The sequence below is a fragment of the Equus asinus genome, chromosome 22 (genome assembly GCF_041296235.1).
Source record: "Equus asinus isolate D_3611 breed Donkey chromosome 22, EquAss-T2T_v2, whole genome shotgun sequence".
Lineage (NCBI taxonomy): Eukaryota > Metazoa > Chordata > Mammalia > Perissodactyla > Equidae > Equus > Equus asinus.
This window is the reverse complement of record NC_091811.1, coordinates 20,893,903-20,913,610: the sequence shown is the minus strand read 5'-3', so window position 1 is coordinate 20,913,610 and position 19,708 is coordinate 20,893,903. Positions and strand designations below refer to the sequence as shown.

The window sequence follows — 19,708 nt, the reverse complement described above, 5'->3', positions numbered from 1 at the left end:
AACTTGATGTTAGTATTATAAAGTGGGCAAGAGAAGAAACAGCTTTAAGGAAATCTTTTAAAATACTACTAGGCAAATACTATGCATTTCAAGATGAGGATTCTATCAATTCTTTGTATCACATCCATAAAAAAATCTTTCTTTTTCCTTGTGCCCCCTTCCAAATTGCTATTCCACTTTGGAGAAAAATGCTAGGTGGTCACAGATTGTCTCCCAGAGAATATATGTCTGAACTAAAAGGGGAAGTGGTTTACAGAAGAGAGCGGTGACAGATCGTCTGTGGCATTACTAAAAGTTAAAATTATTCCAAATATAAGCAGAAAACTAACTGAAGAGCAAGATACTGCTGTATGAACAGCAGTTTTCTTCCATATCATGCAAGTGTTCAAAAGTCTATTACCTAGATTGGTAAGACTGAACACATCGCTTTTGTCTTTTATTCATAGAGGAAATCCACCAAACTTGGGAGGGTCGAAGGAAGTTGTCCTTCTCAGTTTACCTAAGCTACAGGAAGTTTATTTGCAGAAATACAGGACTCCCTTTAGCAGAACATCATTTGTGGTCTTCTCTCTCTTTCTAATATATGCAATGGCTGGAGAGATAGTCTATGCTGACATCAAAACTGTTAGAGCTTCCCCTTTGGAACATTCATCTCCACTGCAGAGATCTGGTAAGTGGATTTAGGACTACTTTTAAAATTAATATTTGACTTTTAGTCTCTTTTATTTCTGCCCTGTCTAAATTTGTATGAGGAAATAGAAGATTGGATTCAAAGCAAAATTTATTGAATGCAAGAATAATTGTGAGTGTTTTTAATGAAACAAAATGTTTATAAACTTAATTGTAACTTTCGTCTTAATATGCAGGACTTTGCTTTTGGTTTTCGTGGCCTCTGCCTCCTTTATATTTCTTGTGGTCAACATTTATACTTACACGGTGATATCTATACTCATGATCCCTTTTGCTCTACAGCTTTACTCACCCACAATCAAATCCATCCTTTTAATGTTATATGATAAATCCATTTACACTGAGGAAAATATCTCAGGCAATTATGCACCCTATTTTTTATACTTTTGGAATTTGCGTATTGATAGGAGAAAAATGTTAAGCTAAACTAAGGAGAAATGAAATGTTAGTATTTTACTTCATGATGTTTAGAATTAGTGGCTTTCTGATTAATGGAATATTTTTAGGTTTGAAGAGATAGACATACAGCTAAAGATACATTGTATCTTAATCACAAACCACCTCAAAAGTGATAGATTTTCAAATTCAGTGTATTTTCTATTCTCTGAAGCATTAGTGAAACTTCCATGTTGCATTTCCATTCTCTTTTTTATATTATAAAATTTATATAAAATGCTTAAATAGTTTAAAGTCTCATCATTGCACTTGCCCTTGTGGAAAGAATCTGATGTTTTGCTTTTCTATATTCCCAAAGAATATATTTCTTCCTTTATATTTTTAAGTTTGCATTTATCAAGTAAATCTGATGTGCGGTTTTCTCTGGCTGCAAGAGCATGTTATTTCCTATTTTTAAACACTGCTTCTCTAACTTATCTAATAGAGTAGTATTTGCTTTCTTTTCTCCCTAGACTGGGAACTTTCGTTTTATATGAGATTATGGAACTGAATTTGAAAAATAACATGCACTAGAACTGCATTCCTATTCCTCCATTCCCAAAAAATATCACACAATTTGTCCATTTTCCAACTCAGTTCAAGCAACAAAACCTGCATTTTTGATTGTGCATTCCAAGGTTTGATTTTCTTTCTGTTTATGGAAAACACGTTATTCTCTTACTGGTTTAGCAATTTGGGGACAACATCGTTAATACTATCTAGTCCAATCTTCTAACATTAAAAATGAGGAAACACAAATACATAAAAATTAAATTATCTACCTATAATCATGCATACGACGAGAAGTCAAAAATCTTATCACTCTTTCACTGCATGTCTCCATTGCTGGATAAATGCAACTTTTGTTCTCATGCGTCATATTATTGTAGAGGGAAAGAGCTATTTGATACTTTGGATTGTCGTGTCCTACAGAGACCTACACAATTGTCCCTGGCAATCCTCTTATAACTTTCCAGGGTTCACTGATTTTGCTCCAGCTGTTGGCTTTCTCTTTGCTCCTGAAAATTACCATATTCTTTACCATTTCAGAGCCTCATATGTGCTGAAACCCTCTCCCTAATCTCTTAATTTTGTATTCCCAGCACTCACACAGTACTAAGTACATAGCAGGCAATCAGTAGATGCTTGCTAAGTGGATGAATAAATAAATTGATCTCATTAGATATTCAATAAATAGTATAGGTTCATTGGTTCTCCAAGACATAAAACAAAACAGGCTGTCACCATGAAATTGAGCAGAATATCAGTGAGAAAGCATGATTCCACTGAGAATATCCAACGCTAAGATTCAGAAATTCATGCTTTTCTTAAATCTTACTTCAGAGGCCTAAAAGAATGACCTAGGATCGCTTATATCAGTACTTTCATGAGATCTGAAGTTTTATTCTGTAAGTTTTTAGGTCTGTAATTGCAGTTTTTCATATCAGAAACATGTGTAAGGATGTCATCACATTCTTCTTGTGATTGCCTTGACTGGCACAATTTGCATTGTTTTACTTGATAAATGAAAATCTCTGGACTTCTTTTAATACTTTGAGAATTAATAAATTCTCACTAAAGATATTTTACTTAGTAGCAATAATAATTTGAACACACAACAAAACACTCTATAATACTATTCCACTAAATAAACATTTGGGTTAATCAGTCTTGACACTTGATTTTGTGATTGGTTGTTTCAACATCAGTTATTTCAGTACTTTCTCAGTATATTATATGCATGTGTGTATATATCACATATCTAGTGGAATTGATAGACTGCAATTATTTTGGATTAAAGACTGTTGGTTTTAACTATCAGCCCAAAGCTAAAAATACCAGTTTCCTTTTTATGATTTATTTCTCTTTTGAGAACTCCAAAAGAAAAAGATAGTGTGGATAATGAACACAGCACTGATTTGTAGTCAAGAGACCTGAGGCCTGACCTCAGCTCTCTTATCAAGTAGCTGCATGACTGTGGACTTGAGTATCCCCATTTTAACTGTGGTTGTTGGACAAGACAATTCTTAAAATTATTTTTATTTTAAAATGCTTTATTTTATGAAATTACAATTATGTATCACAGAAAATATGTGCATTATATAAGGGAAGGGACATAAAAGAATGGGTCAATCCAAATAAGTTGGTGTTGTCAATAAGCTTATCAGAGAATCTTGAGGGTTTCACAGTCTAATATATAAACTTAGGGAACGCGTATTATGAACCTGCAAGGAAAAATTCATATCCATTCACAGTTTTATATGTTCCCCTTTTCACAACCAAATATCATGTGTGTGTGTGTGTGAATGGACGCTGGATCTACATATTTCAATGGAAAGTAACTCAGGAGCATGATAACTGAGAAAGTTTATTCTGCACCCCCGCTACCTCTCACTATCTAAGAAATTACGTACTGGGCTTACTAGTGAAATGTATCCAATTTTATAGATTCTCACCATCATGGAATTTTCTTGAAAGTTGGATGTGCAATGATTATCATTCTCCTTGTGATAGCAATTGTGCTGAGCATTTTCGGTAAGTAATTATCAATACTATTCATTATCCCAAAGTATTATTCTCTCATGACGTATTGTAATTGTGTTGCTTTTCAGATGGGATTTCTTAAACAATACAACATAACTTCATAAAAAGTGTGAAATCTGATACACAATTAAATTAAGAGGTTTTTCCATAGAACTTTGGTGTGTGATATAATATATATTATGGATTCATTTCACTTAATAAAGCAAAGATGTCAAGATTAGATTTATATTTTACAATCAAGATCACACAATGCATTTCCCAGTGCAGTTTGATAGTGGGCTATACACAAGCTTCTCTGAAAGTGTATTCAGATGAAAACAAACTAACTTTGAAGCATATTTCTGTGTAAGCTTATTCATATTAGCTATTCCTGGGCATTACCCATCTTGTATCCATAGGTGGTAAGTTTGTCTAAAATAAATTAATTCAATCAAGCATTTAAAAACTATAGTCATGTGTTGTGGACATAGCTAAACATAGCTCAATTGTTCATATGGAAATTATCTTAATATATTATTGAATAAAATCTTGGAGAAAAGTTCTTCATGGCAAAGGTAATATACAGATGTTATTCTAAGGAATTCAGGCTTCTAGATTAAACCAAGCCCTAGAACAGGTCAATGCAGTATTTGCCTATGTCAGTGAACTCTTGTAAATAATTTTAGAAATTAGAAGTAAATAGGCAGAGTCACAGAATTCTAGAACGTGAAGGGGCTCTAGAAATTAGCAAAGTCAAACCTCTAGTTGAGATAAACAATCTGAAGCCCAAAGGGATAAATGGTTTGACTTGTCTAATGTAACTAGTCAATGGCCTAATTGGGACTATAAAATTGAGGGGAAAATGCAAAAATAGTTAGCAGCAAACACCTCTGCTGTATTTCTTTTTGTTATATTAAGGTAATAGATTTGTTTGTTACTAAAATAGTAGTTCTAGTAAAATATTTGTTACTACAATACATTTGTTACTGAAATAGATTTTAAAGGTTTAATTGCCTAATACACACTATTATGAGATTATAAATTACCAAAGATAATTTCAGTTAAATGGCCATCAGAAAGAGAGCCATCTTCTTCAATATAGAAAAAGGACTCTCCGCTCATACTCCTCTTCCATATGCAGCATTTACATGCAGAACCTCAAAAGGAACAGAATCATGAACCAAAACCAAAACATAAAACCCTTTCCAAGAATCAGGTGACACCTGATATAATGAACAGGAACTCACTAAACACAAGCTAACCGAATGAGGTTTATATCTAGAGCTGGTTATTTTGCGTTTATTAAAATAAATACAAAAGCTCCAAGGAAGAAAATCAAGTGGGTATCCCTCCAGTCCCAGGCCATAGTTTTCCAATTTCCCCTAAAGATAACATTAATAAGATGAATAAGACTGCAAAGGAAAGTCCAGATCTTGGCAAAAATGTTTTTCCTGTTAAATTTTTAGTCATTTAACTTACTATGGAATTTCCACATTATTGAACTTCATAGAGTCACTAGAACCCAATGGCTTTGCCCTTTCTATTTAATTAGGAAAATCTATTTCTTCTTTCATTAGTTATCCAGCTCAAATCTGCAAGACATACTAAAGTGGATAATGAATCAAAAGAGAAATACTGTACTGGGAAAAATAAATCTGGAACAATCACGTCAATAGGTAACATTATTTTAAATTGTCTAACTCCTGAGTAACCAAGCCAAGACAGTAGCATTGGTTTCACTTGAATATATCTGAATAGAGGAGAAATTCCTCTATTCCTGCAGAGAGATGGTTTAGAACACTGTTCTTCATGGATTCATTACAGTCCATGACAAAAATATTGGAGGATCCAAGGTAAAAGAAAAATGAACTTACATAATGAGTTTTAAATGAATTTAAAGGCATTTTGTTGAAATAATTGCATTTGCTTCTTTTTTTATTTTTACAGGGTCGTCTGCAGGTGCAGAATGTGGTCAAAATATTCCTATTATTAAAATTCAGGATCATACTAGGTAGTTTTTTGGTCAACTTTTTAATGTTATTGCATGCAAAAAATTTGTAAATGGTACTCTTACACTAGTTTTTCTCTTGCTCTCTTATATGAATGTATTTGCCTACTTTTAAAAGTCAAAAAAAACTCAATTATTTGACCTTTCTGTTTTATTTTTTCCCCAGCTTTCTTCATAATTTTTAAATTTATGTTATATTTCTATATTGAAAACTATATACCCTTCTTCTTTTGAACATATAGATATAATTCTATTGAAGAGACTTACCAGTTCATGTTATAAAGGACATTCAAATTTTGGGAATCTATTAAAACTTTAAATTAGACTTTGATGTTTCCAAGCCCACTCGACCACATTCTAAAAACTATCTGATACAACATACATTAATTCTTTTTTTACCTAGTGTGACTATGAGGTCAAACTTTGTGGGACATTATTCCTAAAGAAAAAGCACTTTATTGTACTTCTTATACCTCAGATGCAGGTGGTAACAGTGGTATTAAATAAAGCTCTAGTCTTAAATTTTGTCAAAGCTATTTTCTAATCCTCATCCCTCTGTTACAGATGTATGTCACCTCTCCTAGAATCCTAGTTCCGATTAATCAGGAAAGGATGCCAACTCTAAATTTGTTTGATCTTAATAAAATAATAAAATAGACTTAAAATATGTAAAGTAAAATTTAATAGATCTATTCAGCCATAATTCCTAATTCTTTGTCTACCTTCTATTTTTTTTTCTAGGACTTCGGTTGGATGTGCAATAGGCCCTTGCTTTTTATCCTCTATTTCACTTAACCTCTCATTTTGCCCTCATTGTTGTCCTCAGTCTTGTGCTGAATTCTTAGCAATGTTTTCAGATACAGCTTGCTGTTCACAAATTCTCTATTTTCCTCTTTCTAAGCTGCTGGCTCATTTACTAAATCTAGTTTCATGGATTATAGTTTTCAATCCTAAGGACTTATTTTCAAACCTACCTGTTAGCTTTTGATAGTCTCCTGCTATATAATCATTTTTTAATTATTTTCTTATTTCTTAAAATAATTTAAACATTATTATTTATGATATATGTGATTATTTAAATATCTAACATCCTTAGTGATCAAATCTACTCTTGTGTTTCCTGCTGATATGTTGGCTTGTTTTTTAAAGTTTTTGATTTTTTAAAAAAATTTGATTGATCTCAGTCAATGGGATTTTTAAGACAAAAATTAAAGATGCTTTCTTGAAAAGATTATGTGCATTTTTATCTGCAAGGAGACAGTGGGGAGCTAATGATTTGGATGACTTGAGGTACTTTTGAAGACCATGGACCGATGAAAGAGTTTCACAAACTCACTCCATCTGTGAATCCAAGGCTTGGTCTTAGGACTCTAGCACAGATATAAATTATCAGCCTTGAAGGCAACCTTGCCTTTTGAACTAGGTTACCCAATCACTTCCTCATTCCACTTCTACCTAAGAGCTTGCCTTTAGCAATTTCCCCTTGTTTCTTACAAGCTAAGCAATATTTTTCACCTAATTCTTTTAGATTCTAATTATCTTGTAGTGAAAGCATCTTCAAAGAATAGTTTTCCCTACAGTGTGCCCTAACATATTTGTATGCCTTAAGGTTCCTGAGCTATAAATATCCAGGTGATTAATTGGTAGACTAAATAGACTATTATTTATTTACTTTGTTTATCTCTAGAAATATATTTTTATATTCCATGACATAAAGATGGCTGGAAAGCACTTCTTCAAAGTACCTAGTCAAAGTGTCAGAGATATAGAAGTGAAAATATAGTAGTTTTTATTAAATATGCCCTAAAAATTTCCAGTTGCATTGTTGCTGTGTCTTTAGCAAAAATTATAGCATGTACTTGGAATTATTACCTGAAAAGAGTTTGAATTAAGCACGTTACATCAATCTAAGGAAGAACTTAACCAGCTAGGCAAGAGTATGAACTTAATATTGAAAGCAAGAACAAATGTCTTTTGACAATATGTTGCTTACCTTATACGTTTATGTTTACTCAGATATTTGCCATTTTTGATGGTCTTCTTCCTTGAATATTCAAGTTTCCATTTTTAAACATTTTCCATCAGCGTGAAGAACCTCTTTTAACATTTGTTCTCATGACTATCTGCTGGTGATGGATTTTTAGTTGTGTTTTGTCTGAAAATGTCTTAAACTTGCCATGACTTTAGAAGCATATTTTCAACGGATATAGAATACTTTATTGTCAGTTATTTTTCTCCAACAATTTGAAGATATTTTCCACTATATTCTATTGTTCATGATGAGAGTGAGGGGTTTTTGAATAATTGTTTCCCTGCAAGTAACATGCAATTTTTCTATGCTTTCAAGATTTTTCTACCTTTAGTTTTAAGCAATTTAACTTTGTCTACATATGATTTTCCTCATTTTTTTTCTGCTTAGGGTGTGCAGAGCTTCTTGAAAGTATAAATTTATGAATTTAAACAATTTGGGGAAATTTTAGCCATTCTCTCTTTTTTTTGCCTTATTTTCTTTCTTTTCTGGGTCTAGGTCTCCAATTTCATGTATGTTAGATTTTTTTATATTGTCCTACAAATTCTTGAGGCTCTGTACATTTTTTCCAATTGTTTTTTCTGGTTTTCTTATTGTAGTATTTCAAGTTCACTAGCCAGATTTTCTATTTCTTGCTTTTAAACCTATCCAATGAAGCTTTTTATATTATATATTGTATTGTGTTTCTCATTTCTAAATTTCATTTAGTTTTTTATACTCTATTTTCTAGCTGAAGTTGCCTATTTTTACATTAATTGGAAGCATATTTTCTTTCATATCCTTGAGCATAGTTATTACAGCTACTTTAAAATACTTGTCTGATAATTCTAACGTGATTTATTTTCCTGTTGGGCTACATTTACTCTTTAAAATTTCTTACTTAAATTATACTTACTCTTTAAAGTTGGTCATATTTTCCTGGTTTTTCTTACGTCAAGTGATTAGAAACTGTGCCCTGACCATTGTGAAAGTTATGTTGAGAAGTCTATGGATTCTGATATATTTCTATAAAATAGTGTTGATTTTCCCATTTTAGCAGGCACTTGGTATAGCTGGATTCGAATTTAAATTTCTACCTTTTAGGCAGCAGCTCAAATCTCAATTCATTTTTTTATCTTTAGCTGTAATCTAGCTTTAACACACATGAGTCAGGACTTGGAAATGTTTTGTACACAGAAATTGGTGCACACCCTTTATGTTTTCTCTTTTACGAGATTCACTTTTCATTTTCAGCATCTGTGGTTGCCTCCAACTCTGTTCTCTGGTTATTCAGGCTGGTAAAACTGCAGATTATTGAAATTTTACTCTACATGACACCAACAGTGGTCTGTCTTAGGCTAAAAGTTGTAAAAATGGGAAATGTTTACCTTGTCATACCTATTTCAAAGGTCAGCCCCCACCTCCAAAGTCTGCCTGCTTTTGTTCACTCTTCAGTGGCTTCAGGTCATTGTGAGTGTGTACATATGTGTGTGTGTTTAAAGAATATTTATTTGAGGGGACAATAAATTATTGGTATGGCTAGAATGCTTATGTGTCATCATCTAAATCTAATGGCAAATATTATGAATATTTTTGGATGTCAAGATCCTTTTGTTATGGGAGAACCAATCTATCTGAGTTTTGGGGACCACATATTACACAAATTTTGCCCAAGAAAAATTACTCCAGTGTGCTATATAATGCCCAAAATATCTAGTTCATTGGTGGGCCACTAATTAAATCTCTAATTTCTATTGTTCCTTTAAAATCTGTATCTCCCTGATGCTTGGATGTTCATTGTTTTATCTTACTGTCTGGTGCATTGCCTCGCTGATAGAGAACATGATATATTTTTAAGAGAATAAATTAAATGGAGAAAGAAAAGAAGAAAGAAAGAATGAATATACACGTGGTTGCAGTTTGGTTAATCTTTTTTCCAAATCCACCCTGAGAAAAGCACGTGCTTTTGGCAAAGAAAGCTTACACAATAATTTAACACATTTTGAGATGCTTTAATCAGTATACAATATTAGGGATACCGTTTTGAGTTTCTTTTAATTACTTATTCTTTTTCTTCCCAGTTTCTTCTAACTCTCCTACTGCTCATAAATCATGCCTCTCCAAAGACTGGAAGCTACATGGGGGGAAATGTTACTGGGTTGCTGAAAATAAGAAATCTTGGGGTGGAAGTAAAAATGACTGTGCTATGAAAAATTCACATCTTATGGTGATTCAAGACTTCACTGATATGGTAAGATATACAATTTAAAGATAATAACATCTTTCACATTTGTAATGCATTCTTTGTGCTACAAATTTGAAAATTCCTTTAAAAAGATTTTTTAAAACCTTATTACTCTCAATTACATAAATATTGGTTGAATGAATCATTGAACTACATGATTATTGTAAGCTTCTTTTTGGCTAGGGTTAGGAGGAATTCATTTGGTATTCTGTACTTAAGTTCTTTTCTACAAGGAATCACCACTGCTTACCAGATTCCATTTTAAAATGTAACACATTAAATATCTTACCTCATCTCTCATGTTTATTGCAATGCTCACAAAGGCTGCAGTCAGATATCAGGGCCCCTGAAATTAAAGATGATGTTAGGAGAAAGGACACATAGATAGTCCTTCTCATTAAGATTTCATTCTTCCTTGAGGAGAACTGGTATTTCACTAACTCTGGCTTAATTTAAATTGAAGTTTTGCTACATGTTTGGATACTAAACTTCTAATTAATAAGGCTAATATAGATGTTAGTTAACTGGTACCGTCAAATAGGGTTCTCAGCATAAGTATTAGTATGTTAGAATCACAAGCTATGTGAACAGCTCAGTTACTAAAAACCCAATGACTAGCAGTGCTTTACAATCCTGGTTGAACAGCCGTCTGGGGGAATTTACAGCATGGCAGCTGTTGAAACTTCTGAGGGAAAATGAAAACCCATCAGAGTTTCACAGAAATCCACAAGAGAAACAAAAAGAGAAGTAAGCTATCTTCAGTGTAACCAGCGTAACCCCAAATGTCAAACTGTAAGACTGTGTCACATGCAGTTCAAATTGGTTCAAATAGAAACCAAATCCGGGATGGATTAAGAACTGAAAAGAGACCTTTTCTCTTCTCCTAGAGGTCAATTTTAAGACAAGAAAGGGGAAGAAAGTACCAACTGAAAAGCTTTTAATAAGAATGCTTTGAAAAAAATAAATGATAAACCATTGCATGGAGACACTGCACAGTGAAAGACTTCACTAAGAACTTCATCTATTTTCTGCTCACTATCAAAGAAAAGAGTGTTGAAACACAGAAAAGATATGTCTCTAGGGCAATAAATAAACTAGATTTTGGAGAACAAAGGACTGAGACAACATATTTTAATGGAAATGTTCTTCCTCCAGTCTAGGTTATACCTCTTTACATTATGCCTAAGTAAATGAGTGAGCTAGACATAATTGTTCCCTTTTAGGGACAAACAAGAATCTAAAAGGAATCAGCATATAATTTATGCATAAAGATTTCCATTTCCAAACCTCTCCAAAAGAGGACAAGAAAAGTCAGATAAAATATTTATTACAGAAAAATAATTACTCCAAGAAACAGAAAATAATTTTTCAGGTCTCGAATAACTAAAGATAAAATGAAAAAAAATTGTTAGTCTTTCTAGAATACCCATGTGTCATCACAGGGAAAAACAAAAAACAAAAAACAAAACAGAAAGAAAGAAGAAGCAGGAAGAGGAGGAGAAGGGGGAAGAAGAAGAGGAGAAAAAGCAGCATTGAAAAAAAATCAAGGGAGATTTATGGCTTTCACATCATGATGAGAAGATCTCAAAGAAATGTTGCTAATACTTTTACAATGAAAAATAGCTAAGTTACCTTTAAATTGTCAAATTTTTCAAATCCCCTGGATAGTTGAGGTTGTGGAGCTAAAATCTATGGTATATCAGGCATCTGTGGGAGAAAGGAGACACCTCTTCACTGACTTACGAAAGACAATCAGACATCAGAAAGAAGAGTTCAGCCAGAATAATTGAAAAATGAGTCAAGGCTGAGCGTGGGGTGGCAGAATAGTGTGAAGCTCCTAGGGTCCGTAGAAATTGGGCAATTCTACAGTCTCTTGAAGGCTATTTTTTCTATAAACTTCACTGGCTCTCACAGAAAAGCTTGGAAAGAACCATAAGAAAGTGTCCATTGTGGTGCAAATCTGGGAGAAGAAAGCAACAGTAATGCAGAAGTGGCAAGAAATTCCACCAAGACCCTCCTCTTCTATCTGTTGTCTGTGCTACGGAGCAAAAGCTTTAATGTGTGTGTTGGAGAGAAGGTCAACAAACACTGCTGCACTTAGGGAACTGGTGAAACATCATTGCAAGTGGGAAAGAGGATCAGGAAAAAAATTATTCCTGCTGGAGGGGCAAGAATCCACACTGGGACCACAACTATGTCCAAGGTGGGAGCAGCAGAATGAGAAAGTCACACATTGAAAACACCAGGATTCAGTGCCTGCCTAAGACTGAAGCATATCAGAACAAGAAAGACCACACCATCCACTGCCTTTTACCACCAAGCTAACAAGTTTCAAACAAGAAGTCAAGAAGAATACTTCTGGGAGAGGGGCAGGAGAGGAATAAGACTGTGCAAAGAGATCCTCTCTGAGGCACAGTGCAAAGGGAAAACTTAAATGCTCAAGGAAAAGGAGATATTCCTTCGGAAAAAAAAAAACCTCACACTAAACACTAGATATTGTTCTAGTAATTTGAAACCTGTGGAGCACTGAGGATAACCATGGCAGCAACAAATCAAAACCCAACCTAACTCTTAATGATTAACTCAAACCCCACCTTAAAGACCTGGGAGAAGGAGCTGTGTGTTCATTTCCAAGCACAAAACTATTCAGTCTCTACTCTCCTAGACAAGATGTCCAACTTTCAACAATCAAGTATGAGGTACATCAAAAGAAAAAACATGACATTCCCAAGAACAAAGAGGAATATTACATAATGATAAAGGGGTTGTATGAGTTTCCTAGGGCTGCCATGACAAAATACCACAGACTTGATGGCTTAAGCAACAGAAACTTATTTCTCACGGTTCTGAAGGCTAGAAGTCCAAGAAAAGGGGTTGGCAGGTTCAGTTTCTTATGAGGCCAATCTCCTTAGCTTGTGAATGGCCACCTTCTTGCTGTGTCCTTACAGTCTTTCCTTTGTGTGCATGCATCTGTGTCTCTCTGTGTGTCTAAATTTCCTCTTCTTATAGAGACATGAATTAGATTGGATTAAGATCCATCCTGACAGGCAGATTTTGGCTTAATCACTCTTTAAAGGCCTTGTCTCCAAATACAGTACTTGGGGTCAGGGCTTCAACATATGAATTTTGGAGAGACACATTTAGCCCATAATATCCTACCCTCTGGCCCCTGAAGTCCATAATAGGGGTCAATTATATATGTGTTTGCAACAAGGTAAATGCAGATAGAACTGAAAAGGGAAGTGGACAAATCCACAATAATAGTTTGAGATGTCAACACTCCTGTCTGAGTAAGTGATAAAACAAGTAGACTAAATAAATAAATAAATAAATAAATATATAGAACACCAGAACAAGACTATCAACCAATTAAACTAGTTGATCTTATAGAAAACTCTAACAACAGAAGAATACACATTCCTTTCAAGTGCACATGAAGCTTTGATGAAGACAGACCGTATTTTGGGACTTAAAAAAACTTAAAATTTTACAAATATAAATATCATACAAAGTATGTCTTAGACCATAACAAAATTAACCTGGAAATTAGGAACAGAATGATATTTGGAAAATTCCCAAATATTTGAAAATTAAACAAAAAATGTCTAAATAATGTATAGGTCAAACAGGAAGTATCAGAGAAAATTTTTAAAAACGTGAGTTGAATGAAAATAACAATATAACATTTCAAAATTCACAGCTTTCAGCTTAAGCAGAGTTTAAAGGGAAATTTATAGCATTGAATGCTTTTATTTGAAAAGAAGATAATGCAGAATCAATAATCAAAGCTTCTACTTAAAAAAAAAAAAACTAGAAAAAGAGCAAACTAAACCCAAGGCAAACAGAAAGATGGAAGACTTACACAACTTAATTTCAAGTCTTACCGTAAAGCTAAATTAATTAATATGGCATAGTGTTGGCAAAAGAAAGATATATAGATCAGAAAATTGAATAGAGAGGTCAGAAATAGACCCACACAAATATAGTCACTGATTTCTTGACCATAATACAAAGATAATTCCATGGAGAAACACTAATCTCCCTCTCATTAGTATGCCTAATGAGTGTTTATTTTCCAACAACAGCTATGTCATTTAGCATATGAGTCCAGCTGCATGTGACGGAAAACCAAAATTACTGTAGCTTAAACAAGATAGATGTTTACTTTAGTTATTGAATATTAGATTAAAGAAGTAACGTTAGTACACTTAAAAGCATTAGTACAATTAAAAGCAAAAACAAAGCTGCCAATTAAACTGCCACAAGCCATAGATTAGTAAATGTATTTAATTTCAAAGAATTAAAATAGGGAAAAAAATCTGTTTTAGAATATATGCAGTAGGTTATGTCACTAACTTAGTCCATACTACTATGAGATTTCTGCTCTCATCAGTAGAGTACTGTCTCTGTCTACCTATTTCTGATTGGTTTGCTACTGTGTCCACATTCTAGCCATTAGGAAAGAAGGAAATGATGAATGGAAGGATTCATTACCCTTTAAATGCTTAATTAGAATTTCAGAATCACTTCCATTCTATTCTATTAGTCAGAAGTCAGGTAAGTCACATTGTCACCTCTAGCCAAAGGGAGGCTGGGAAATGTAGCCTTTATTATGGCTAGCCATAACATACTTTGGCTCAGGAGTTACATTACTGTAGGACAAAGAGATATTAGGAAACTGTGAACAAAGTGTGCCACATCAGCTCAGATATTGCTTTCTTTCTTTAATTTTCCCTGTATATTCTCTTGCTTCTATATATTATTTCATACTTGTATTTAATAATAATCACTAACATTTATGTAATGATCAGTTATTATGTGCCAGGCAGTGTTTAATTATATTATTTAACAACAAAACAATGACAGCTCTTTGAGATAAGTACTATCATAATCTGAGTTTTCGAGAATAACTGTACAAAGATGTGCAGTAGTAAGTTGTAGAGCTAGGACTCAAATTAAGCGGTCTGACCCCACAGCCTTAAATATCTACTAGTGTACATAATTCTACTTTGGCAGTCCTCACATTGCATTGAAGTACTTAGCCCCACCACTATGATCTATTAGAAAGCATGAAGTGTGTCCTACTCACCTGTTTATTTCCAGCTTCTAGTGCAGTGCCAACACACAGAAGGTGTTCTTGAGATGTTTTTCTTGTATCTATAAGAAACAGTCAGTTGTTTCATGAATCATGTCCTATTTCCTTTAGAGTTTCCTATGGCTGCACCTAAATATTTCAGCCATTTATTGGATTGGCTTGAGTAGTTCCCCTGGAGGGAAATCATGGACCTGGGTGGACAACAACTCTTTTGACGTCCGTCTGTAAGTTTATTGTATTTTAGCTATTTTTGTGGTTTTAATCCCATATTACATGACAAGATAGTGTTGTCTGCTGTTGTTGGGCTTTAACTGAATGAACAGGTATAAATTTCCTGAATGACTCTTAAAATCTGATAAATATTTCATAAAATGATTTACACAGAAAGTCAGGAAATAGAAGAAATCTCACTATATCCACTCAGAGATTTATGTGTAAAACAGGATTTGCCACTGTGCCTTTTTATTTTATCTTTTTACCTAAGAGGTATGTTGGCCAGTGTAAAATCTCTTATGAGAGCACAAGACTAATGTACAAAGCATGAACTTCTGCTCAGTTCTTACAGTGATCAATTTTTAAATGAAAAAAATTGGAGGTGATATTTTAGCATTATACATATACATCTCTAATACTCAGTATTAACTTCTCTGGAGAGAAGTATTGAGAAATAAAACTGAAAATGGGAAGAATGACTTTGCCTATTATATTGTTGTGTTATTTGAATTGTTTTAATAATTATATTTTCATTAAAAACTTAGAAAATATTTTCGGAGGTCTTCCTTAGTCTCTGGACATATGAATTTTTTCCTGGTGATGTAAAGATAACCATTTGCTTTCTTTCTATAGGTTTTCAATAAAAGAACAGCAACCACGGACCCGGAGCATGAAATGTGCCCAGGTGTCTAGTAATATGATAGCCGAACAAAATTGTGAGGCCAATAATCAATGGATTTGTCAACTGTAATCCATTCTGCAGAAAATCAGTCTCCACTTTCCTGTGAAAGACACTACATGAAGTTTGAGCCCAGATCATAGGAAAGTCCAGAGGGTTGTGTGTGTTCCAGAGGGCTGTGTGTGCCTGTGTGTGTGTTCATTTATGATTGGTGTGAATATAGGACTATTTCTCAGAGATGTGAGAAAGGTACTAGAGAAAAGAAAATGTTATATAAATGAGTAGATATGATGAATATATTTTTTCATCTGAATTATCAATGCAGTTATTCAATCAGGAGTCTCATTTTCCCGGTATTTTTGGAACCTCAGTCTTTATCTTCTCTGCATCTTTCCTCTACAATATTCTTAGCTAATCTTTTACGTTCTCAGTTTCCATTACCATGTACAAAGCAATGCATATCAAATTTATATCTCTAGCCCAGATCACCAGACCCATATACCATACTGCCTTTTTAACACATCAAATCTAAAATCTCAAAGGTGCTTCAAACTCAACATATAAAAACAGTTCATTAACTTTCCTCACAAAAGAAACCATCTTCCAATACTCCATATCTCAATAAATAGCATGCCATACAAGAAAATTATGCAATCTATAAGCCAGCTGCCATCTTGTCTTTACCCTCTCTAACACCCCTCAAGGCTGCTCTCCACTCTCCTTCTCACATCACCAGGTCTTGTTATCTTTAACTAAATCTCTTTCAAATTTATCCTCTTCTCTCCATCACCACTTCATGATCTTAATACAAAGTAATAAAATATTAAATAGTTGCAGTAACAAGGTCTTCCTGTTCACTCTTACTCCGTGTCAATCATTTTCTGCCCTAAAAACTGTTGATATTTTTAAAATGTATAGTGACAATTTATTTTGAGGAAGATTAACCCTGAGCTAACATCTGCCACTAATCCTCCTCTTTTCACTGGGGAAGATTGGTCCTTAGCTAACATCCAGGCCCATCTTCCCCTACTTCATATGTGGGACACCTGCCACAGCATGGCTTAATAAGCAAAGCGGTGTGTAGTTCCGTCCCTGGGATCGGGACCAGTGAGTCCCGGGCTGCTGAAGCAGAGCCTGCGAACTTAACTGCTGTGGCACTGGGCCAGCCCCAATACAACCTTCCTTTTTAAAAACACTCAGTACCTTCCTTAGAGTAACACAGAACTCCATGACATGGCCTGGAAATCCCTGTCGGGTCTAACCTTTGATTACTTATGCAGCCTCTTCCTACACCAAACTTAGCCAAACTCTCAGCATAACAATCATGTTAGACTAATTTTAGGAACTCATACTCTATTTCACCACATTGACTTAGCAGAAGTTGTTCACCAGACCTGGAATTCTCTTTCCTCTCTTCTCCATCAAGTTAAATGTTATTCTCTATATCTCAGGTCAATTTCTTTTTTTTGTGACAAAGATTGGCTGTGAGCTAACACCTGTTGCCAATCTTCCTCTTTTTTGCTTGAGGAAGATTGGCCCTGAGCTAACATCTGTGCTCATCTTGTCCTGGATCTGAACCTGTGAACCCAGACCACGGAAGCGAAACGCACCAAACTTAACCACTACGCCTCTGGGCCAGACCGCAGCTCAATTTTTAATACTTCCTTGAGCCCCGTGACAAGGTCAAATATCTCAACATTATATTATCCTCTCCAGTACTTATCACATTTTGGTCTTATATATACCAGTCTTTGAGTAAATATTTGATTAATGTCTTCCCCCCTTACTTGACTGTAAATCTCTTAGGGTCCAATATCTGTTTTTATATTTCTAGTACCTTTTAAAGTGCCTACCACATAATAAATACTCAAAAATTATTTATTGTATTAAGCTTTCTGTAAGAGATTGCAGAATTAAAATGCTGATATGTGGCTGGGGAGGTAAAGTACAAAAGAACCAGAGACTCAGACAATGGGGGCCTAATTGGTAGGTCACTAAGTGAGTGCCAAAGGAAAACCAAAGTATTTGTGTGCTTAGGTGACTGATAGCGAATGAGAATCCTTTCAATACCAAAGGAGTTTATGTGAAGGAGTAAGTGCTTCAGAGACAATTTCTTTTTGTGATGTTTATGCTCATATCTTTATGGTGCTTATATCCTTACAAGGTTTTTTGCACATCACATCATTACATGAAAAACTACCTTATGCTGAGTTGGACATTGTATATAAACTGATAAGCAAAGCATTTATATTGTAGCATGTTGGCACTACATCCTAGAAAAAAATATTGTTTCATTTTATGGTCACAGTAGTGTTTATAAAAATATATGACTATTTATTAGATTGATTTTCAAACTAACTACTTGAAAACACAGAGATATTTCAGGGGACAATAATCCCCAAGGACTTGCTATACAGAGGAAATAGACAAAAGAATACTTAACACATTTATTTATGCTGCAAATGCTCTGCAAAGATCTTGGAATTCAGACACTGCTGATGGCTGTGCAGAAACTCTGGTTTGCATTGAGGTCACAGAAAGGCACGGGCGTTATTGCTTCCTGCTCATGTGATTCTAGGGTGGAGTCTAGCAAGTGATTCTAGGGTGGCCTCAGAAGAACTCATTTGGTAGCCTTGCCTCAGATATTTTGGAAATATCTCTCCTTATTTTCTTTCTCCTCTCAAATTTGGAAGTCCTTTCTTTTTTGACATGTGCATCCAGGAGTTCCGGACTTCAGTCCTGAGGAGATGAAAGCTACTGACATCCACACACCTAGTGATAGGGTCTTCCCAGGGAGAGCCCTCTGATGGATGGAGAACAAAGCTCTTGCGTGACTTCTCAGTTCCAGTAAGAGGAATAGAACAAGTCCTTGGCAGACACCAGCCACCAGAAGATGGTTGAATTAAGCAATTACAGGATTATTCAGAAATTAGAAACAGATCATTGGGAATTATCTGAAAATAAACTCTCTAGAACAGTGTTCATCAAATTGTCACAACTTATTTGAGTCAGAGTCAGCTTGAGTCAGAGATAAAGTGAAGTCTGAGGATAATGGAGTAGAGAGATTGGTGGTAGGAAATAAAAGTCAAATGAATCAGTGTGATCAATGGAGAGGACTAAGTTTGGTGAGAAGATAATATCCTGAGAGAAGGTGTAGTCAAGCAATGAGGTAGAGTCCAGAGACAAAGTGAGGTCTATTTGGGGAACAGGATCCCGTATCTGTATGTGCTTCAGAGAAAGAACAGAAGCAGCAAATAGTAGAGGGAGAAAACAACCCAATAAGAACATGAAATCTAGTCATAGAAAGAATTCAGGTGGCAGAAACAAAGTAGTGAGAGAAGCCAGAGGGAGGATGAGGGAAGCTAAGATCAGTAGCAGAGAGGACCCTGGTTGCAAAGACGAGAAGGTGACAAAGAACATATGAAGGATTAGCAGAACTCAGGGGCCCAGAAGACTCTGGAGGCAGAGGCTATAAGACCACTGGTGGGGCACAAGGAAGCTAATCAGTTAAAATGCGCTGAGTAATGTCAGAGCGACCTCTGGTGGCAGAGAGAAGGTCAATAATGTGAGTAAAAGCAGCCCTGAGGGAGCAGGGCCCAACACTACGACAAAATGAGAAGAAGACAGAAAGTGTGAGAGAATAGATCAGAGCTGAAATAGGAACCAATGAGGAAAGAAGGGCCTCCATGGGGTGCTCAGGGCAAAAGGGTGACAAAAAGACCAGAACTAGAGAGAGTTAAGCAGGGGGTGGTTAGTAATTGGACCTATGGAGGACCTGCTGTGAGAGTGGATAGGAGAGATTGAGAAGGATA

The 19,708-nt window shown here is 34.8% G+C and overlaps 1 protein-coding gene across 2 annotated transcripts; it reads left to right on the top strand.

Annotated features, from left to right (window-relative positions):
* Positions 1-259: 259 nt before the first annotated feature.
* On the top strand, positions 260-17,773 carry CLECL1 (C-type lectin-like domain family 1). Of its 2 annotated transcripts, XR_001399615.3 has the most exons (7): positions 291-670; positions 3,574-3,660; positions 5,226-5,324; positions 5,596-5,659; positions 9,746-9,915; positions 15,116-15,228; positions 15,851-17,773. XR_001399615.3 is itself a non-coding variant. In XM_014850945.3 (6 exons), the coding sequence occupies exons 1-6, from the start codon at positions 376-378 to the stop codon at positions 15,966-15,968; spliced, it is 882 nt and encodes a 293-aa protein (XP_014706431.1). In that variant the 5' UTR covers positions 260-375; the 3' UTR covers positions 15,969-17,773. The 2 variants fall into 2 exon arrangements, 1 of the variants encoding a protein (XP_014706431.1); XM_014850945.3 differs by lacking the exon at positions 5,596-5,659 and having other exon boundaries at positions 260-670.
* Positions 17,774-19,708: the final 1,935 nt, after the last annotated feature.